Below are 24,903 nucleotides of genomic sequence, written 5' to 3'. Positions count from 1 at the left end.
ATAGGTGAAATCTTTAAATGTATCTTTGGGAAGTGTCCTCAAGTCCTCAAGCCCTCCTGAAATTTCAAAGGAAATCCTAATATTTGGTTCATGGTGGTGGGTATTTAAGATTCGGCCCGGCCGAACTTACTGCTGTATATACTTGTTTTTTTCTTAAATTGAAAGCAGAGGGTTGTCTGTAAATGGGAATTTTATGATTTTTGCACAGGCTTCTGCCAGACTTCTTTTTAGTAAAGAACTTAAATTTACATGAAATTGGCAGAGGGTGCATCATTTTCCAACATTTTAGCAAATGTTAATGTAGTAAAATTGTTTACTACTTTTGCTTTTTCCGATTTATTAGTGGGAAACAGGAGAAGAATACCTTTCATTGACAAACCACACTTAAAATTCACAAGAAATATAGAAGTTTGTCCAACTACTTGAATACAGAACATTTTTTAAGACGAACCATTTTACATATGCATATCCGCCGTATTTGTACCTATAAACGAAAGAGCAAGTAGTCCGATTTGTTTGAAAGAATTCAAATCTTTCCGAATTTGTTTTCAGCACGAAGAATATGGTTGACTAAGTTAACGCAAAATGTTCCTACAAATACGCTTCGGAAGGCGCAGCGAAGCGGGCCGGGTTACGCTAGTACTCAACTAAAAAACATCTGGAGTTTTTTCATTAATGACCTTAAGCTGGACAAAAACCAAAAATATAGTTAAACACAGGTCAACAATCCAAATAAATAAATTTCGAAAAAATAATAAAATTTTTAATTTTAAAAATAAAATATTCTTTTTCGCAATAAAAATAAGTTAAATTTTGCGTTAGTGCAATTACGGATTTTTTTTTTTCGTGTAAAGGTGAGCACTATTTTCGGGTTTCAAGTTGAAAATCACTTTATTTAATTTTCATGAAATAATTACATAACATAAACATATTCCTGTAAAGTCTTGACGAAATCTAGAGGAACAAGAAACTGAGCATCAATTGGATCAATCCATCCGCTTTATAAGGAACTGCTTTATTAAGGTAACCGCGCTAATTTCAACGTGCAAAGCGAACATAGTACTGACCTTAAACTGGAGATATTTAAAAAAAATTGAATGAATGAATTTATTCTGATAATTGGTTGATAGTTTTGCTGCATCTATAGGATGCTGATGAGGAATGTGCGTCCATCCAACCATATTGCAGTCTATAGGGCTTTGCCCAAATACATTTGACAAACAATATTTTCCTCTATTGGTTAAGCTACTCTTGTAGTTTAGTCAACAAAATGGGTTTAAAGCTGAAATCAAAACAACAAATTTTTTTGCGTTAAAAATAAGACCAATAACATTTTTCTGTGTACATATAACTGTGATTTGATTATTGAGTTCATTTAAAAAAATTAAGATTTGATTTCCTGTACAGAAAAAAATATTACCAAAATATTTCGAATTAAAAAGTTAATTGAAGCTGAAAACTTTTTCAATTAAAAAATTAATAGATGCAATTAACTTTTTAATCAAACTAGAAACCTTAATTCAACTAGGACAATGGTTGAAAAATTTTAAAATGTTTATTAAAAAAAAAAATAATTGATACAATTAACTTTTTAATCAAACTCGGAAGACTAAGTCTGTTAAAAAAAGTGATGGACATTTTTTTTAATTTTTAATTATTTTTTTTCTTTTTTCAAACAATAAATTGTTAATCAAACTAAAAACACGGAGCCAATTCAGAAAGTAATTGAAAATAGTTTACTTTTTTAATTAAAAAATTGAGTTTTGCAAAAAATATTAATTAATTAAAAAATTATTTGAAATTTGCTATTGAAATCAATTAATTTTTAAATCAAGTAATTTTTTTTTATACCCAATTAAAACGGTGAATGATACTATCATTTTCGTGAATGAAGGCATTTCAAATAAAAATTTAACTGGATCAATTAATTTCGTGATTGAATCAGAAAAAGATTTTTTTTTGTGTGACTACACAGAAAAAAATGTCACCAAAATATTTCCTATTAAAGAGTTAATTGAAGTTAAAAATTTTTTCAATTAATAAATTAATTGATACAATTAACTTTTTAATCATGATAGAAACATTAACTTAATTAAGTCAATGATAGACAATTTTAAAATTCAGTTAAAAAAAAATTTTTAATTCAGTGATGAAACTTTTTTTAAAATATTTAATTAAAAATGTATTTCAAACAATAAATTGTTAATGTAAATAAAAACTCTAAATCAATTGAAAATTGAAAATAGTTACCGTTCTTAATTAATAAATTAATTGAGTTTTGCAATCAACATCAAATAAATTTTTTATTGAATCAATTAAAAATTTAATTGAAATTTGCTAATGAAATCAATTAATTTTTTAATCAAGAATTTTTTCTATGCCCAATTAAAACTGTGATTGATACTATAATTTTCCTGATTCAATTTAAAAATTAATTGGATCAATTAATTTCGTGATTGAATCAGAAAAAAAATTTTTGTGTGTATGATTGTTGTTAAATATCATATACTACCACCACGTACCAAATTTCAACCAGATCGGATGAATTTTGCTTCTCCAAAAGGCACCGGAGTTCAAATCTGGGGATCGGTTTATATGGGAGCTATATATTATTATGGACTGATAGGAACCAATTCCTGCATGGTTGTTGGATACCCTATACTAACATCACGTACCAAATTTCAACCGAATGGGAAGAATTTTGCTCTTCCAAGGTGCTCCGGAGGTCAAATCTGGGGATCGGTTTATATGGGGCCTATATAATTGTGGACCGATATCGACCAATTTTTGCACGGGTGTTTGAGGCCACATATTAACATCACGTACCAAATTTCAACTGAATCAGATAAATTTTGGTCTTCCAAGAGGCTCCGGAGGTCAAATCTGGTGATCGGTTTATATGGGGGCTATATATAATTATGGACCGATATGGACCAATTTTTGCATGCTTGTTAGAGACTATATACTAACACCATGTACCAAATTTCAGCCGGATCGGATGAAATTTGCTTCTCTTAGAGGCTCCGCAAGCCAAATCGGGAGATCGGTTTATATGGGGACTATATATAATTATGGACCGATATGGACCAATTTTTGCATGGTTGTTAGAGACCATATACTAACACCATATTCCAAATTTCAGGCGGATCGGATGAAATTTGCTTCTCTTAGAGGCCTCGCAAGCCAAATTTGGGGGTCCGTTTATATGGGGGTTATACGTAAAAATGGACCGATATGGCCCATTTGCAATACCATCCGACCTACATTAAGAACAACTACTTGTGCCAAGTTTCAAGTCGATAGCTTGTTTAGTTCGGAAGTTAGCGTGATTTCAACAGACGGACGGACGGACGGACATGCTCAGATCGACTCAGAAATTCACCAAGACCCAGAATATATATACTTTATGGGGTCTTAGAGTAATATTTCGATGTGTTACAAACGGAATGACAAAGTTAATATACCCCCCATCCTATGGTTAGGTTAGGTTAGGTGGCAGCCCGATGTATCAGGCTCACTTAGACTATTCAGTCCATCCTATGGTGGAGGGTATAAAAAAAGTTCAATTTAGCATCAGATTAACTATGGTCTTTTTTCTGTGTACAAATAACAACAATTTGAAAAATTTATGAATTAATTTCCCAACTATGATTTAATGTAAATTTTTGTACATTTTTTTGGATAATATTGGAAAAATGTGTGTGTTCCTTTTAGTCCGTCTACGCTTTGCCATCCAGTGCTAAAAGAGAACTAAACTTTTCTACATTGTAGCCAAACGACTGTACCCTGTCACACAATGTATTCTCCGGGCCAAGTGCAACAGACATTTTCCATTCCCAGAAAAATAGAAAATTTAAGTTGAATACAAACATAAAAGGCACCCAACTGAAAGAGTAATCAATTAATGGTTGATTGATCTTTGAACTCCCATATAATGAATAAATTCGTAATTAAACATGTATGTATAGATAGATAGATATATGCTCGTACATATGTATATGAACTTCTACATAATACAGTTATATGTATTTCTATACAGTTATATGTATTACATATGGACATCTATGTATGTTGATTTTATGCACATCTTTCGCAGTCAGCATTAGTTCAATGGGTTGATGATGTGAAGTGATGGTTATTGTATATTTAGACAGAATATTTATTAGGATGTATTGAAAAGTTAGGCGAAAAACCATACTTAGGCATAAGATATAATATATGTATTATTGATAGTCTGCACTCAAAAAATCATGGCCGGTTCCAAAAATTTTGTCTATACACTACACTCAAAAAAAAGTGAACTCTCTATTTCACTAAAGCCATATTAACTTTATATTAATTCATAGAATCATTATGTTTGGAAAAAGTTTATTTTTTTTAGTCAAATAATTTTTTGCGTATGTTAGTTAAATGAACTAAAAAACGGGAAAAGGTTATACACAAATAAAGCATAAAGATTTCCTAATTTCGTATTTCTTACAAAATAGTTCATTATTTCTTTAAATTTGTAAATTTTACCAAAAATGTGTCCATCGTGAACTTCGTATGTCATTAAAGACATTCTTGCAATTTTGAACTCCAAGATTTCTCTTAAAACTACAAAATTTTCTTTAACTACTGAAAAAATTTAGTTATGTCTAATAAATTTTCTTGAATTTGTCGAAAAATATTTACTTATTTTTGCCATATCGGAGTGATGCCAGCGCTTATAATACCGTTTAGTTAAAATTTTCTAAAAAAGTTCCAAATTTTCTAAAATTAATCGAAAGTTATCTTTCCTGGTGGGTTCACTGTTTTTTTCAGTGTAATGAGTTTGGTATGGATTCGGAGCCAAAGAAGCGGAAAATTGAAGTAAGGACAAATTTAAGTTCTAGTTTTGTATACTTAATTCTAGGAAGCAAAGTTCAATTTGTTGGAAAAAATATCCAATTTGTAAATGTTTTTTTTTTCTTTGCATCTTGACTGCAAAAACAAATTTAAATACGATTTATTGAATATATTAAATTTATATTTTTTTGTCATTGTACCTATCGTTGTTAAACTAATCATAAAATTAACTATTTATGGTAAATTTTTTTTGTTTTTCTTAATTTTTAAATTTTTTAAATAAATTTTTAGCCAGCCCAATGAAATTTTCTTTAGTTCAGGTTCATCTTCTCAAAAAACAGTTCAATTTTTTTCTGTGTACTTCTAGGTTACCTGTAAATTTCCAAAGAACTTATATACAAAATTTAGTACAGTGAAATCTCTCCAACTTAGACACTCTGAAAATCGAACACTTCCCAAATGTGGACAGTTGTTTGGGGACTTTTGCTATATTAACACATTAAAATTAACCTCTCTCAACTGGAAACCTCCCAAATGTGGACAAAATTTAGGCGACCGTGGATGTCCACCATTCAGAGGTTTCACTGTATATGAAATTGTTTACCAACATCACCGTGGTGCAATGGTTAGCATGCCCGCCTTGCATACAAAGGGTCGTGGGTTCGAACTCAGTTGCGACCAAACACCAAAAAGTTTTTCAGCGGTGGGTTATCCCACCTCAGTAATCCTGGTGATATTTCTGAGTGTTTCAAAGCTTCTCTAAGTGGTTTCACTGCAATGTGGAACGCCGTTCGGATTCGGCTATAAAAAGGAGGTCCCTTGTCATTGAGCTTAACATAGAATCGGGCAGCACTCAGTGCTAAGAGAGAAGTTCGCCACTGTGGTATCACAATCAACAGAATATTCTAAGTGAGCCTGAAATATTGGGCTGCCACTATACCTAACCTAACCTAACATCAACTCCCATTTCGTAAATCTGATTTCAATACGACCTAATGTTAACTTCATATATGACATGCATTAATTTAAACAATGCCTTGGCAATAAACAAACATTTGCAACAATCAACCTTACAAACAAACATACCTAAAAATATTCCCACTTTAGCATGTGTGAACCTACCCAGCAAAAATTAGGTAACCACATCTCATTACAATTGACATTACCAGGAGTAAAGCTGTCATTACACGTTGCATTACATTGCGGCGAGTTATAATGACTAACTTGTAATGACGAAAATAAATACTTTTCGGTAATTTTCGAATTGTTATTCTCAAATTTTATGCAGTTGTAGTTAACGAATTAATAAAATAGAATAAATGATGGTACCATTAGGTATAATTATTCACATAATCGAGCACTTACATAAAAAATCAAAAAGAATATGTAATGTAACGGTAATTCTGAAAAATTTTCCATTAAGAAATTTTTATCACAAACATTTCATAATAATTGTGTTTAATGACATTATCATATTATGTTTTAAATAAATGCTTTCTTATACCTCATTTACATTACATTTCCAAAATGCGCTTAAACTAAATTTCAAATGCCATTTACCTTATAAAAAAGAGACTTAAAATCCACTTTTAGTAGATTTTGAACCTTATGTGAATTGGCTATTGGATATATTATAACGTAATTCACGAATCCAACTCCCTTAAACAACCTACATTTATTTCTATTTTAAGTGTGAAATTAATTTGCATCTTATTTAGATTATTTATTAATTTTTTTGTTTATTTATACAATATTCGTTTCTATTCAAGTAGTTCTCCTATTACAGCATCACTCGCCATATTTTGATCCATTGTAATCGGCGATAGAAATCAATATTTTCGAGATTTGGTTGCCTGAGACAATAAGTGGCTATTTTGCAAGCTTTGGTGTATCTACGAATAAGTCATTACATATTAGGTGATTATATGCTTTAAATGCACTACTTATTTTATGGCCGAAAGTATGCCTGGGGAGAAGTACTTTCCTTCTAGGACATGTGTATGTAAATGTAATTCGAAGGGATGCCAATTAATAAGTGGTTATTAATTTTTAAATAGGCTTACCTACAAGATTACCGGGTAATGAGAGTTTTTGCTGGGTATGTGTCCATCCGCATTCATGTTCGAGGGTTTGGTCATAAATTCTTGTGCAACACTACTCGTCCGAACTGACGGAAATAAATGCAATAAATCCAAGCGAATGCATTCCATACAACAAAATTTGATATAAGGGAGTAGAACCATATATATACGTACGTGTGGTAACGGTCACCATTATACACCCATAAAGTGCATTTCCACCTTTGTTTTCTTGTGAAACATTTTTATTGTGAAACAAATTTCTGATGCTTCCGAGCATGATGGTTTGTTTCGAAGTGATGGTCATAGAGTATAGTGTATACTTCCATAATATGTAAAATATACTATCACCCATCAAGTGACAAATTCGTTTAAAATATATACTCTTGGACAGGTTCGAAAATAATTAACCCTTTGCGACCTTATGTCAGCTCTCATACACTAAAGTTTTTTTTACCATTTCAGTCGTATGTTTCCTTCGCAAACTTCCATCCTGTAAATTAATGAACTCCGATCTGCATGACACCCATATATACAATTTATACGACCGCAAAGGGTTAATATAAAGCATAACTTGTTTTAGAGCTTGCCGAATAACTTGGACAAATTTAAATAATCACTACGAAGACATACAATGTGGAACAAAACACCTTGTGGGAAGCTACCATGATACAATGGTTACACTGAAAAAATATTTAGTGATATTAAATATTACGCAACCTAAATTTTATAATGCGCAATTTACAAAATATTGAGGACAAATTTCTTTAAAATAATGAAATTTTAAATAAAAGAAAGTTTATGATCAAAATGTTTATACCCTGTGCCACACTGTGGAACAGGGTATTATAAGTTAGTGCAACACCCAGAAGGAGACGAGATAGACACATGGTGTCTTTGGCAAAAATGCTCAGGGTGGGCTCCTGAGTCGATATAGCCATGACCGTCTGTCCGTGAACACATTTTTGTAATCAAAGTCCAGGTCGCAGTTTTAGTCCAATCGACTTCAAATTTGGCACAAGTATGTGTTTTGGCTCAGAATAGAACCCTATTGGAAGAATATTTTGGAAGAAATCGGTTCAGATTTAGATATAGCTCCCATATATATATTTCGCCCGATATGGACTTATATGGCCCCAGAAGCCAGAGTTTTACCCCAATTTGGTTGAAATTTTGCACAAGGAGTACAATTAGTAGTGTAGTTAAGTGTGCCAAATTTTATTGAAATCGGTTCAGATTTAGATATAGCTCCCATATATATCGTTCACCAGATTTACACTCATATGACCACAGTGGCCAATCTTTTACTCCGATTTAATTGAAATTTTGCACAGGGAATAGAATTAGCATTGTAGCTATGCGTGCCAAATTTGCTTGAAATCGGTTCAGATTTAGATATAGCTCCCATATATATGTTTTTCTGATTCCGACAAAAATGGTCAAAATACCAACATTTTCCTTGTAAACTCGCCACTGTTTAGTCGAAAAGTTGTAAAAATGACTCTAATTCTCCTAAACTTCTAATACATATATATCGAGCGATAAATCATAAATAAACTTTTGCGAAATTTCATTAAACTTGCTTCAGATTTAAATGTTTCCCATATTTATACCCTTCACCACTACTGTGGTACAGGGTATAATAAGTTTGTGCATTTGTATGTAACGCCAAGAATTAAATTAGAATTAAATTCTGAGTCGATTTAGCGATGTCCGTCTGTCTGTCTGTCTGTTCATGTATTTTTGTGCGCAAAGTACAGGTCGCAGTTTAAGTCCGATCGTCCTCAAATTTGGCACAGGGTCGTTTTGGGGAACAAAGACGATTGCTATTGATTTTGGAAAAATCGGTTCAGATTTAGTTATAGCTGTCATATATATTTATCCGCGATCTGGTCATAATTGGCGTGTTTATCAACCGATGTTCTTCAAATTCCGTACATCCAAATATTTTATGAGTCTCGAAAAACTTGCAAAAGATCAGCCAAATCGGTTCAGATTTAGATATAGCTCCCATATATATCTTTCGTCCGATTTAGACTCATATGGCAACAGAGGCCAAAGTTTACTACCGATTTTCGTGAAATTTTGCACAGAGAGTAGAATTGACATTCTACCAATGCTTGCTAAATTTGATTGAAATCGGTTCAGATTTAGATATAGCTCACATATATAGCTTTCGTCCGATTTGCACTTATATGGCCTCAAAAGCTAGAGTTTTGCCCTGACTTGTTTCAAATTTTGCACGAGAGGTACGTTTAACGGTGTCGTTATGTGTGCCAAATTTGGTTAAAATCGGTTCAGATTTAGATATAGCTCCCATATATATCTTTCGTTCGATTTGGACTTATATGGCCTCAAAAGCCAGATTTTGCCCAGAATTGATTCAAATTTTGCACAATGAGTACGTTTAATAGTAACGATAAATGTGCCAAATTTGGTTGAAATCGGTTCAGATTTAGATATAGCTCCCATATATATCTTTCGTCCGATTTGGAGTTATATGGCCACAAAAGCCAGAGTTTTGCCCTGAATTGCTTCACATTTGGCACAAGGAGTACGTTTACTAGTATCGGTAATTGTGCAAAATTTGGTTGAAAACGGTTCAGATTTAGATATAGCTCCCATATATATCTTTCGCCCGATTTACACTCATATGATCACGGAGGCTATAGTTATACTCCATTTACGTGAAATTTTGCAGAGATTGCAGATTTATTATTCTAACTATGCATGTCAAATTTAGTCACAATCGGTTCAAATTATATATAGCTCCCATATATACGTACACCAGAGTTGGGGAAATATGGTAGACTGTTTCATATTTTAGACCCATTTTCAATGAGATTTTCCTCCAATTGACTGGATAGTTTCCACAGAGAATATATTTAATATAATATTTAAGTGTGTCAAGTTTGATCTAATTTGGTTCAGATTTAGATAAAGCCTCCATATATTCGTTTTTCCGGTTTATACAAATAAGGCCAAAATTCCCACACTTGACACAAAATTCTGTGATGATTTCCCCATATCTTAGTCATATCCTAAACACTGTAATGCCAGAATTTCCACAGAACGGTTGAGTTTTAAATAAGACTCCAAGTCGCCCGACTTGACCAAATAATATATCACAACCCACACTTGACCATATATCTTGGCGGGATCTAACCAATATCCCTGTAAAATCGCCACTGCTAAGTATCAAAAAATTGTAAAATTACTAAAATTGCCATATATCTCGAATACATATGTATCACCTGATAAATCATAAATGCTCTTTTGTATAATTACATTAAAATTTCTCTCGCTTCATATTTCCCATATTTTTTTACTATGTTAACATTTTGTTTCATCCAGGGCGTTAGCCGATTTAAATTGTAATCCTAGAGTTTTTGTAAAAGTACAAAAAATTGTCTCCATTAAAAGTATTTGTATCTGGAAATGCAAATCTTTATATAGCTACCAGCAAATTTGAAGTAGTTGAGAGTCTACACAGTGGTGAAGGGTATAATATAGTCGGCTCCGCCCGACTTTAGACTTTACTTACTTGTTTTTTACTAAAATTGTGTTCCATCCTAGTGCATTAGCCGACTTAAATTTTGAGTCTATAGATTTTGTAGAAGTCTGTCAAATTCTGTCCAGATCGAGTGATATTTAAATGTATGTATTTGGGACAAACCTTTATTTATAGCCCTGCAATACATTTGACGGATGTGATATGGTATCGAAAATTTAGATCCACAAAGCGGTGCAGGATATAATATAGTCGGCCCCGCCCGACTTTAGACTTTTCTTACTTGTTTTTATTGGACATCGTTACATTTCACCATTTCTATGATTTGGTGAAAAAGTGTATTTTTCACTAAAAAAAGTGGCATAAAAAGTGTCACTCTTTCTTGTAAAGAAAAAATATGCGCGACAAAATAGTTCTCGGATAGCACACTGAAAAAAATATTTACGTGATATTAAAGATTGCGCAAACTAAATTTTAAGAAACGAAATTTAAAAAATATTAAGAACAAATTCCTTTAAAATAATGAAATTTAATTAAAATAAAGTTTACAATCTTTGCTTCAAAATTTTTTTTCATTAAATTTAGGACCAAATTTTGGATATTTGCGTCCCTCCGTTAAAGTCGTATGTCTTTAAACTAACGCAAATTTTCCTTAAAGTAAACACATTTTTGATTTAAAGTAATCGTCCTTAAATTAACTTAAATGTTGAATATTTAGATTTAATATAAAAACGCTTCAAATATGGGCTAAGACTTATTTCGAGGATTTTGCATCTTTGCTCTAACGATTTTTTTTTTTGACTTAAGAAAATATTTTTTACTTTGAAGTATCCGTCACAATTTGGATTTTTAAACTAGCATTTGTTTGTACGAGAATAGCTTTATTAATATACCACGAGAAGAGAATGAAAATTCGATAAATGAAATCTCTATCCTAAACTTAATTTTATACATTTTACCATATATTTAAAGCCACATAGGTCGCTGAAAAATGTCTTTATTTTAAAGAAGTCACATTTTTAGCTCGGAATCAATACAAAAATCCTTAGTGGAAGGTCAAGTAAACTTTTTTGGATGTAGCATGCCCGCCTTGCATACAAAGGCTCACCAACATTTTTTTCAGCGATGGATGTTCCAAAGCATACCTCATCCGGCTCGTTACCATTTAATGAGATCTCATCGCCACCCTTTGATTGATTTTCACCGGGAACAAAACACAACAGAACATATTTCCCTTACTTACACACAGTAATTATTTTCGAACATCTTTCAATGTCATTTCCTGAACTTTGCATTGTTTTTTCCAAATCAATTTCATAACATCAAATCTAACACCCAATCCATATAGGGCTTTAACGAAATTTCATGAGACTTATGTTGGCGGCACCTAACTTCCGTTTCACAAAGCTTCTCCCATTTTGATTCTTTTTGTAATATTATAAATAATTGTGGTATTGTAATATGGAACACTGAGAAAAAACCGAAATTTTGTTTAAATTTTTTCTTATATGAAGGCTTCCATTTCCCCCTTTATACACACAAAGTTTTCTTTAATGCAGAGTTCCTTATCTTTCCTTAACGATTTTCATATTGATTCAGAGCCAATGATGCGGCTTCTTTGCAATTAGGACATCTTTTCGGAAGCTTTCTATATTCGAATCTAGGCTATATAGAAATTTAGAATCTCGTTTATCGAATTTGCATTGCGATAAATTAACCAAGCTAGTCACATACAAATAAGTGCAAATTTATAAATCCAAATAACAAATATATCAAAATAAAAAAGTTTTCTTAAATTGAAAACAAAATTAAATTTTAAACCAAAAATACAGAATCCTCAAAATAAGTCTTAGCCTATATTTGGAGCTTTTATATCTATAGTCTATAGTTAATTTAAAGATTATTTTATTAAATCAAACATGTTGTTCTTTACTTTAAGGAAAAGTTGCCTTTCTTCAACGGCAGACGACTTTAATGGAGGGACAAAAATGTCACAGATTAGTTTCCTAAATTTAATAAAAACTTTTTTAAAGTAACGATTATGAAAATTCTTTTAATTAAAATTTCTATATTTTATGGTATATATTGTAATTTTCTGTGTGCTAAAATCCTTCATATTAGGTCAGTAAAGATCAAAACAAATGGAATTGAAAATCAGCACGTAGAACATATTATGTTTGGGACATAAAATGTTTGTAAATATAATATGCTTGGATGCAAACATACATTAATTTAGAAATAGCCTATAAACATATATGTGTTTAGTAGCTTGGAGCGCTATTTAACAGGGAGCGATATTGAATTAAGTTGGTGGTTGTTGCTTGTTATTACAAAATTAACATTTTATTTTTCCTTGGGCAATTGATCAGCTACTTCTTTGATCCTTACAAACTGTGTGGTGCGCTGTTCGAATCCCCGTCCGGCAAAAGGTAAAATTAAAATAAAAAAAAATCATACAATTGAATAATTTCTTCTACAATGTTTGTATTGCAGAAAAAGGTGCTAAGAACTAAAAAATGTCGTGGAAGTGAGAAAGATGTGGGGGAATATACAATTGGGCAGAAACAAAATTTTGAGCATTCAGGTCGAAAACCTATGTTGTTAGCACCTATATTACCTGTTTATTTTCATAATTCATTATGATTGTAAATATATAAATAAATAAATAAAATTTTGAGCACAATATTGTTTGGGAGAATTTTTTTTAAGCATATAATATTTTTGGGTGCAAAATGCTTCCAAACATATTATATGGTCACATAATAACATATTGTTTTTTGGAAGACAACATTATTGAATTTGGATGCAAAAATACAAAATGTTTGGAACTTAGACTACCCAAACATATATTGTTTAGACCAATATGCTTTCAAACATATTATATATTGGTAGAGATCAAACATATAAATGTTTGGGCAATACCCAAAAATGTATATGCTTGAAGCAAAATATGTTTGGGAGTATATGTTATAGAAGCGATTTTTTGTGAGGGTGTATATGAAATTTTGTCAAAATTTTATTTCTATAGAAAATTTTGTCAACATTTTATTTCTATAGGAAATTTTATTAAAATTTTATTTCTATAGTAAATTGTATCAAAATTTTATTTCTATAGAAAATTTTGTCAAGATTTTATTTTGTCAAACAGAATTATATACTATTTAATCGGCTTTTTATACCCTCCATCATAGGATAGGGGTATATTAACTTTGTCATTCCGTTTGTAACACATCGAAATATTGCTCTAAGACCCCATAAAGTATATATATTCTGGGTCGTGGTGAAATTCTGAGTCGATCTAAGCATGTCCGTCCGTCCGTCCGTCTGTTGAAATCACGCTAACTTCCGAACGAAACAAGCTATCGACTTGAAACTTGGCACAAGTAGTTGTTATCGATGTAGGTCGGATGGTATTGAAAATGGGCCATATCGGTCCACTTTTACGTATAGCCCCCATATAAAGGGACCCAGATTTGGCTTGTGGAGCCTCTAACAGAAGCATATTTTATCCGATCCGGCTGAAATTTGGTATATGGTGTTGGTATATGGTCTCTAACAACCATGCAAAAATTGGTCCACATCGACCCATAATTATATATAGCTCCATATAGACCGATCTCCAGATTTGGCTTGCGGAGCCTAAAAGAGAACTAATTTTAATCGAATCGGCTGAAATTTGGTACATGGTGTTGGTATATGGCATCTAACAATCATGCAAAAATTGGTCCACATCGGTCCATAATTATATATAGCCCCCATATAAACCGATCCCCAGATTTGGCTTGCGGAGCCTCAAAGAGAAGCAAATTTCATCCGATCCGGCTGAAATTTGGTACATGATGTTGGTATATGGTCTCTAACAACCATGAAAAAATTGGTCCACATCGGTCCATAATTATATATAGACCCCATATAAACCGATCTCCAGATTTGGCTTGCGAAGCCTCAAAGAGGAGCAAATTGCATCCGATCCGGCTTAAATTTGGTACATGGTATTGGTATATGGTCTCTAATAACCGTGCAAAAATTGGTCCGCATCGGTCCATAATTATATATGGCGCCCATATAAACCGATCCCCATATTTGGGTTGCGGAGCCTCAAAGAGAAGCAAATTTCATCCGATCCGCCTGAAATTTGGTACATGATATTCGTATATGGTCTCTAACAACCATGCAAAAATTGGTCCACATCGGTTCATAATTATATATAGCCCCCATATAAACCGATCCCCAGATTTGGCTTGCGAAGTCTCCAGAGAAGCAAATTTCATCCAATCCGGTTGTAATTTGAAACATGATGTTAGTATATGATCTTTAACAACCGTGCCAGAATTGGTCCATATCGGTCCATAATTATATATAGCCCCCATATAAAATATTCTCCAGATTTGACCTCCGGAGCCTCTTGGAGGAGCAAAATTCATCCGATCCGATTCAAATTAGGCACGTGGTGTTAGTATATGGTCGCTAACAACCATACCAAAATTGGTCCAATCACACAAAAATTGGTCCATATCGGTTCATAATCATGGTTGCCACTAGAGCCAAAAATAATCTACCAAAATTTTATTTCTATAGAAAATTTTGTCAAAATTTTATTTCTATAGAAAATTTTTTCAAAATTTTATTTCTAGAAAATAAAATAAAATTTTCAACATTGTCAAAATTTTATTTCTATAGAAAATTTTATCAAAAGTTTATTTCTATAGAAAATTTTGTTAAAATTTTATTTCTGTAGAAATTTTTGTCAAAATTTTCTTTCTATAGAAAATTTTGTCAACATTTTCATTTCTATAGAAAATTTTGTGAAAATTTTATTTCTATAGAAAATTTTGTTAAAATTTTATTTCTGTAGAAAATTTTGTCAAAATTTTATGTCTACTTTGTCAAACTGAATTATATACGTATTCGATCGATCTTTTTTGATTTAATATATACCACGTATGGACTTACATACAATTTAGAAGATGGTGTTAGGAGGTTTTAAGATACCTTGCCATCGGCAAGCGTTACCGCAACTTAAGTAATTCGATTGTGGATGGCAGTGTTTAGATGAAGTTTCTACGCAATCCATGATGGAGGGTACATAAGCTTCGGCCTGGCCGAACTTACGGCCGTATATACTTGTTTTGTTTAACATATACACCGCATGGACTAACTTACAATTTAGAAGACGATGTTAAGAAGTTTTAAGATACCTTGTCATCGGCAAGTTTTACCGCAGCCCAAGTAATTCGATTGTGGATGACAGTCTTTAGTAGAAGTTTCTACGCAAACCATGGTGGAGGGTACATAAGGTTCGGCCTGGCCGAACTTACGGCCGTAGTTACTTGTTAATTTTTCGATCACTAAAGTTAAAAAAAATCTTGAAAACTGTATCACTAAACTCGAAGACGTTGACGATGAAAAACGCCACCAGGAATAGACAAACAATTACCAATCTCCCTGCCAACATTCTTTTAATTTGCCGTCACTATTGAGAAGTTAAACCACGTCCATTCTGAAACAACTAACCTACTCAATAAGTACATTTCAAATGTATAAATATGTATAAGATTTCCAAGAAATATTTCTTTTAAATTTGTACATTTATTAATCCCCAATTTGTTTCAAAAAGTTCATATGGAACAGATGACGATTGTTGCAATCCCTATCGCTGCAAAATCCACAACTGATATCTCCTTTTTATAGTCCGAACGGCGTTCCACATTGCAATGAAACCACTTAGGGAAGCTGTGAAACCCTCAGAAATGTCACCAGCATTACTGAGGTGGGATAAAATCATACTTTGAAATGCTGGCAGAATAGGCGATAGCTACTTCAGGAATAATGCTGATTATTGCCAAAATTTTCAAAAGGCTCAAGTGTTAAATGGTAACTGCAAAGGCCCATAACTCCAATTGTGATAAGATATTTTTCTCAGTGTGCTTACGGTTTTCTTAATTAACCATTCTCATCATGCTGTCTACGTAGAAATCGTTAAACTCTTCTAATAAGAACAGTTTGCCCGTAGACATAGTATATGATAGTGATGATGATGATAAGTTTCTGTAAGAATAGTGAATACAAAAACTAAACAGAACGCGTACGAATAAGGCGCAATGAAACTGACCCTCTTAAATTATTTAATTGACACTAATTTAAAAATAAGAGTAACGTAACCCGAATGTTAGCACCAATTTAACCCAATCCGTCTGTCTGACAGATGGGTGTACGATGCTAGTCCACCAACCATCATATGCATGTACATCATGACATAGGAGTGTCTCTACTCATGGAACAAACTCTCCACATATGTGTACAAACTGAATACAATAATTGTTACAAACACACATAATTATTTAACATTTATTCATTCAGTCATTCATTAATATCCCATACATTCATTCACCAATTCTTCTATGTAAAAAATCCATAAAAGTTTGTTTTTCGTTTTTTTTTTTTTTTTCTGGTAAGATCATTTTCGATATTGTTTGAGTGCATGATTGTTCTCATCTCACTTTCGATTTCTCCTTAGAATTTGTTCTTTTCGATTTACACTCGGTTGTATTTCGAGTAGTAGGAAGACTCACTTTAATACGTTCGGTCGGTTATCCGGAAGACAGTCAATAGATGGTTAAATTGTAAACAAGAATTTTAATCAAGACCAAGTGCAAGTGCATGGCAATTAATGAATAAAATTAAAACAGAAAAAAGCAAAAAAATCGATTTAAATACCTTGGTAATTAACAGGCAAAAATATTGATTTTTTTCCTTGGACCTACTCTTAGTTTATCAATAAATACAATTTAAGAAAAAATCAAATTGAAAAATATTGAGGAGCCCAATAATAATACTATGATATGATAAATATCTAAGTTGAATAGCAAAAATAAAAAAATTAATATAAATTACAGCAATTGAAATCAAATAAATAATAAATACACTCAAAACAAAAGTGAACACCATATAACAATAAAGCCAATTTAATTCAATTTTAGTTCATGGATTTATTATGATTTGAGAAAGTGACTAATTTTTTGCGTACATTAGTTTACTAAAATAAATATGAACATAAAGATTTATTAAAGTCGTGTCTCCCACAAAATAGTTCAAAATTTCTTAAAATTTGTAAATCATATACAATCAAATACTCGAAAAAAAAGTGAACCCTCTACTTCACTAAAGCCAATTTAACTTTATTTTAGTTCATGGAATTATTATGTTTGGTGAAAAATTTCTTAACTCTAATAATTTTTGGCGTACGTTAGTTAAATGAACTAAAAAACGGGAAATAATTATACAAAATTTTCTTTAAAAAGTGAAAAAAATAATTATGTCTAAAAAATTTTGTTGAATTTGTCGAAAATTATTAATTATGTCTGATAAATTTTCTTGAATTTGTCGAAAATTATTTACTTGTTTTTGTGATATTGGCTTGATGTCAACGTTTGTTAAGCTGTTTAATTAAAATGTTCTAAAAATAATTTAAATTTTCTAAAATTAACCAAAATTTTGGTTCCTGGTAGGTTCACTGTCTTTTCAGTGAATAATGCGCCCATCTTGTACTTCGTATGGCATTGAAGACATTTTTGCAATATTTTCCTCAAAAACTACGAAATTTTCTTTAATAACCCAGCAAAAAAGGCGTTTCCAAAAAGTAGTGAAAATTTTCTTTTTGGATCAGGAAGTGGTGCCAAATTGACGCAGAAGCGATGAATTTAACATGGGCTTGTCATAGGACGGATGTTCACAATTTCAACAGCCGTTGGACTGAATTTGCATCATGGGTGTGATGCGAATTCAGTGTTTTGGATGTGAATTAAGGAATTTTGTGATATTTTGACATATAAATAATTAATAAAATAAAAATTAATAAAATAAAGGGGAGCCACCGTGGTGCAATGGTTAGCATGCCCGCCTTGCATACACAAGGTAGTGGGTTCGATTCCTGCTTCGACCGAACACCAAAAAGTTTTTCAGCGGTGGATTATCCCACCTCAGTAATGCTGGTGACATTTTCTTAGCTTCTATAAGTGGTTTCACTGCAATGTGGAACGCCGTTCGGACTCGGCTATAAAAAGGAGGTCCTTTTCATTGAGCTTAACATGGAATCGGGCAGCACTCAGTGATAAGAGAGAAGTTCACCAATGTGGTATCACAATGGACTGAATAGTCTAAGTGAGTCTGATACATTGGGCTGCCACCTAACCTAACCTAACCTTCTCCCTGATCAAGAATATATGTATATACTTTATATAGTCGGAAATCGATATTTCGATGTATTACAAACGGAATGACAAACTTATTAATTAAAAAATTAATTTAATTTTTTTTTTGTGTGTACTAAACAAAATGATCGTATTTCTTTGCCAAAGGGACGCAATATCTTTTGAAACATTAAACCTAGACATTTGGTATGAAAGGATCTCATACATAGACTCAACTTTTGGAAAAAGTGGGCGATGTTGAGGCCCACTTCCCGTATAAATCTGAAGGCCTTGTCAGTTCCCGTATTCTTGACATCAAAGTGCATGTCTTATATATGTGATTCAATTGTTTCCGACAGTGGGTATTGCCCCCATATAGGTTGATGTGATTTCATGGACTTCTAAAAACAGCAATTATTATTCGATATTCCTAAAATTAGAAATGTTGAGGAATATGGTGTGTATCAGTGCAAGCCCATTTGACTTGACTACTTGGGGTCATAGACTTTTAAAAAATTTTCTTCCAAGCAATTTTCTTAAATTTTAAACACAATGTTGTTTTCATCTCACAAATAGGCGTGTGAAATTCTTATTTAGTCCCCACAAGGCTCGATCTACAGATTTGCTTTTTTGATTATAAAGGGTGATACGGTCAAAATTTGGTCGCGTGTAAATAGGTGAAATCGTTTATTTAAAAAATCAAATTAAATTTCTTTTTCAAGTTCAATTAGTATAAAATTCAGGAAAAATATTCAGTTAGGCTTTCGCTTTTCCAAATCCGAATTTCCGGGCCTCACGCTTGACACCTGCCATCAGATTTTGTACAGCCACCTTGTCCACCTTCTTCGCCGCAGAAAGCCAGTTTTTTGGTCTTCTTTAGGTTCCGCTTGACAATAGCCCAGTATTTCTCAATTAGGCGGAGCTCTGGCGTGTTGGGAGGGTTCTTGTCCTTGGGAACCACCTGCACGTTGTTGGCGGCATACCACTCCATGGCCTTTTTACCGTAATGGTAAGATGCCAAATCCGGCCAAAACAGTACGGAACAACCGCGTTTCTTCAGGAAAGGCAGCAGACGTTTATTCAAACACTCTTTCACGTAAATTTCTTGGTTGACAGTCCCGGAAGCTATGAAAATGCTGCTTTTCAAGCCACAGGTACAGATGGCTTGCCAAACCAGATATTTCTTTGCGAACTTTGACAGTTTTATGTGCTTGAAAATATCTGCTACCTTTCCCCTTCCTTTTGCCGTATAAAACTCCTGTCCCGGAAGCTGCTTGTAGTCGGCTTTGACGTAGGTTTCGTCGTCCATTACCACGCAGTCAAACTTCGACAGCATTGTCGTGTACAGCCTCCGGGATCACGCTTTGGCCGTCATATTTTGTTTATCATCGCGATTTGGAGTCACTACCTTCTTGTAAGTCGATAGTCCGGCTCGTTTTTTGGCTCGATGCACGGTTGTAGACGATACACCCAGCTTATTTGCGGCATCTCGGAGAGAGAGGTTAGGATTTCGCTTGAAACTACCGGCAACTCTCTTTGTCATCTCAGCGGCTTCCGGTTTTCGATTTCCCCCCGATCCAGACTTCCCGGCTGTCAACAAACGTTCCCCAAACACTTTAATTACATTTGTAACGGTTGATTTGGCAACTTTTAGCGATTTTGCCAGCTTTGCGTGCGAGTAGCTCGGATTTTCGCGATGCGCGAGCAAAATTTTGATACGCTGCTCTTTTTGCTTGGACGGCATTTTGACAACTGAAGAGTGAATTCCAAAATCAAAATAGGAGCAACATTCTACACACACACCTTCAAAATGAGGGGTTTTCAGGTTTTTTAAATGCAAAATTGAAAGAAATACGTCAAGTTTATATTGACCAAATTTTGACCGTATCACCCTTTATACCATAAAAACCGCAATTTTTATCTGATTTAAATGAAATTTGAAATCTACAAATATTTTAGATCCTAAGAGTGATATGCCAAATACGATTTGTATCGGATGATATTCTGGTGTATCGCGAATTTTTATATCTACTAAGTTATGTATCTAACGAATAGTTCAACTTTAGCCTTAACTCAAATTTCCATTGTTGTATCACATAATCGTTGGCTACTATGTTCTTGAACTAAATGGATAGGTTTCTATGAACTAACTAACAATTATTTATTTTAGGAATGCTAGAGGCTTTAACCTGCTAATTACTACTATTCACCCTACAATTTAGCCAAACGAGCTTTCACCTGTCTCTTCAAAAATATTTGGGGACTGAGAAATTTAGTTAATCGGTGCTGAATAACTGTGGAACAAACAATTCCACCAGATAATAAATTTGCCAATAATAAAATTGTAATAAAAATTAAATGGTTGACTTTTTAGTTTTTCTAAAAATTTTAAACATTTCCATTTAATAGAATCTACCGATGCGAAGGTGTAAATGAAAAATCTTTTTGTACACTGAAAAAACGGTGAACCCACCATGAAAGAAAATATAGGTTTATATTAGAAAATTTTAACTAAAATAATAATTGCAACATTATACAAATAAGTTAATAATTTTTGTCAAATTGACGAATATTTATTAAAAATAATAAATATTTTCTTGTTCTTTAATAAAATTTCATATTTTGAAGAAAAAAAAATTCAAAATTATTAAATTGTTTTTTAGCGCTGTGTGTGGTTCTAGACAGACACAATTTTAGGAAAATATGAACTAGTTTCATATTTAGTAAAATTATGTACTTTATTTGTATAAAATTTTTTTTCTCATTTTTAGTTCACACCATTAAAGTTAGCAAAAAATATTAAAATAAGAAACATTTTCTCAGATATGTCAAAATTGAACTAAAATCAATTACTTTACATGAACTAAAATAAAGTTAAATCGGCTTTAAAAAACTGTCGTTGTCTTTTTTCTGGGGGTGACACCAAATAAGAATTTAATTGTTTTGGGTGGTCGACAAATAATCAACGCAGCTAAGTTCGGCCGGGCCGAATCTTAAATACCCACCACCATGAACCAAATATTAGGGTTTCCTTTGAAATTTCAGGAGGGCTTGAGAACTTGCGGACACTTCCCGAAGATAAATTTAAAGATTTCACCTATGAGGACTATATCAGATTCTGGATTTATAAGAACCATTTTTGTTTGAGTTTTAGAGGAATCATTAACATCTCTTGTAAGTGTGCAAGAAAATTATGAAATAACGTCTTGATTTGAAATCTTAAATCTGTAGAAGTAAAATCTGGAAATTTTACATTGAATTTCAAGCAATTCTACTACACCCTCAAGAAGTGAAGTCGGCCTATATGGAGGCATTACCAAATGGACCGATAAAAACTTAATCCGATACACGTTTTTGTGAGCCTAAAATACCACAATATTTACAATTTCAGGCAAATCAGATAAAAACTACGGTTTCTAAAAACCCAAGGAATTAAATCGGGAGATCGTTCTTATGGGGGCTATACTAAAATATGGACCCATACTCACCGTTTTCGGCACACCTCTTTATGACCCGAAAATACCTCTAGATTTCCAATTTCAAGCAAATAGGATAAAAACTTCGGATTCTAGAAGCCCGATACTCACCATTTTCGGCACACCTCTTTATGGTCCTAAAATACCTCTAGATTTCCAATTTCACACAAATTGGATAAAATCTATGGTTTCTATAAGCCCAAGACCCCACATCTGGAGGTCGTTTTATATGGGGACCATACCAAAACATGGACCGATACTCACAATTTCAATTTTTGGCACACGTATTTGTGGTCCTACAATATCTCTAGATTTCCAATTTCAGGTAAATTGAATAAAAACTGCGGTTTCTATAAGCCCATGAAATAAAATTGGGAGATCGGTCTATATGGGGGCTATACCAAAATATGGACCGATACTCACAATTTTTGGCACACGTATTTGTGGTCCTACAATATCTCTAGATTTCCAATTTCAGGTAAATTGAATAAAAACTGCGGTTTCATAAGCCCAAGAAGTAAAATCGGGAGATCGGTCTATATGGTGGCTATACCAAAACATGGACCGATACTCACCATTTTTGGCACACCTCTTTATGGTCATAAAATACCTCTAGATTTAAAATTTCAGGCAAATTGGATAAAAACTACGATTTCTATAAGACCCCAAATCGGGAGGTCGGTTTATATGGGGACTATATCAAAACCTGGACCGATATAGTCCATCTTCGAACTTGACCTGCCTGCAGACAAAATTTCAGCACGATTGCTTCATTATTGAAGACTGTAGCGTGATTACAACAGATAGACAGACAGACAGACGGACATCGTTATATCGTCTTAGAATTTCTCCCTGGTCAAGAATATATATATATATATATACTTTATATAGTCGGAAATCAATATTTCGATGTGTTACAAACGGAATGACAAACTTATTATACCCCCGTCACCATTCTATGGTGGTGGGTATAAAAATAGGAAGTACTCCCTAAAGGTGGGTATTAAGTTCCAGTTTAGCCGTCAAAATCGTAATTTTTCACTATTACTTTTCTTTAATAATCCATTTTAAGGAATACAAACTTTGTGAAAATTTGCTTTGGGCTATTCCCCATCAAGTTATAAAAAAAATCTGCAACAAATGCGTATAATTTTATGCCTTTTTTACTGATTTAGTTTTCACTTTAGTGAAAAAATTACGATTTTAGCGGCTAAACTCGAACTTAATACCCACCTTAAGTCATTACTTTTAATGAAGATCGTCTTAATTTTCACTTCACAAGAAATCCTACTGAGATGACATATAAAAATCCTTTGTTTACGCAATTTTCTCAGTAAATTTAAATGTGTATGAAGGTTAAAGAAAATCATGAAAATTTTCAAAAAATATTTGAAAAGTATATCGATCCGTTTCTCTACAGATCTGCATTTCAAAATTCTAGAAAATATTTTCTAGAATTATACAGAACTTCTTTACGCAGAGATAAAAGTCGGAAAAGTTGAGAAAAAAATTTATTTTTTACGTTTTTCTTTATTTTATTTAAGTGAAATCCGGAATAGCACTACATCTGAAGAACTAATGGGAAATCAATGTAGGAGATGCTTTAAAGTATGTCTTCCGCCCTAACGCAAGCTCCGTAAAAGTCATTGCTTCTGAGCCAGTTATGTACCATTTCCGGATACAAAATGTGATTTTCCATTGCGTAGTTGCGGTTTTTCGGGCGGTTTATTCCTAAAGTGTTCATACTCGATCGCATCCACAAATATTTCAGAGAAATTTGTGGTTGTAATTTGTTCTTATATTTTGAGGGCGAAATCTCCTCAAATTAGATTTCGGTTAAAATCTCGAATGTCTTCAATCACAGAAATGATAGTATCAATTAAAAAATTAATCGAAAGTCAATTAAAAAATAAATCGAATGTAAATTAAAAAATTAATTGATACTATTAATTTTTGTGATTGATTTTTGTTTCAATTAAAAAATTTGTTGAATCAATAAAATTTTTAATTGAATAGTTTTTAAAACTCAATTAAGACTTTAATTGGGAGCCGCCGTGGTGCAATGGTTAGCATGCCCGCCTTGCATACACAAGGTCGTGGGTTCGATTCCTGCTTCGACCGAACACCAAAACGTTTTTCAGTGGTGGATTATCCCACCTCAGCAAATGCTGGTGACATTTCTAAGGGTTTCAAAGCTTCTCTAAGTGGTTTCACTGCAATGTGGAACGCCGTTCGGACTCGGCTATAAAAAGGAGGTCCCTTGTCATTGAGCTTAACATGGAATCGGGCAGCACTCAGTGATAAGAGAGAAGTTCACCAATGTAGAATAGTCTAAGTGAGCCTTATACATCGGGCTGCCACCTAACCTAACCTAACCTAAGACTTTAATTGGAAAATTTTTCGTGATTTTTTTTCTGTGTAGTTAAGTTTGAGCGATAACTTATATATTTTTATTTTATTTTTTCAGCATGAGCACTGACGCAGTCTATGATAGTATCGCTGCCACAACCGATGAAAATATGGCCGCGGAGGTTGTAGAAACGTAAGTTTACTAAATTATTATATTTAAGACTTAAGGTTGAGTTACATGCCATCCGTTAATGCGTCCGTTGATTGAAGAGTTGAATTTTCTCTTCGAAAGCAACAATTTGGTTAGAGTGCTTCAAACTGAGAAAATCAACCCTTCCATTAACGCATGCTATGTAATTCAACCTTTACCATTATTATAACGAATAACGTGTAAAACAAGAGTTATATGCTAAAACATTTAAAAAAAAAATAATATTGCATCCAAAAGCTCAGTCCATTTCGTTTATATCAGG

At 32.9% G+C, this 24,903-nt stretch overlaps 1 protein-coding gene across 4 annotated transcripts in view; it reads left to right on the top strand.

Annotated features, from left to right (window-relative positions):
- The window catches only part of moody (G-protein coupled receptor moody), a 63,119-nt gene that overhangs the window by 11,931 nt on the left and 26,285 nt on the right, over positions 1-24,903 (top strand). For 2 of the 4 annotated variants that reach the window (XM_075302384.1, XM_075302382.1), the window contains exon 2: positions 24,549-24,623. In XM_075302384.1, coding sequence (XP_075158499.1) covers positions 24,550-24,623 — 74 coding nt within the window. In that variant the 5' untranslated portion in view covers position 24,549. Of the gene's footprint in view, positions 1-16,987; positions 17,138-24,548; positions 24,624-24,903 lie in introns of those variants that run through there. The other 2 variants (XM_075302383.1, XM_075302381.1) reach the window with 2 other exon arrangements.

The sequence above is a fragment of the Haematobia irritans genome, chromosome 3 (assembly GCF_050003625.1).
Source record: "Haematobia irritans isolate KBUSLIRL chromosome 3, ASM5000362v1, whole genome shotgun sequence".
In the NCBI taxonomy this organism is placed as follows: Eukaryota; Metazoa; Arthropoda; class Insecta; order Diptera; family Muscidae; genus Haematobia; species Haematobia irritans.
Note: the sequence above shows the minus strand (reverse complement) of the source record. Positions and strands in the feature narration are given on the sequence as shown.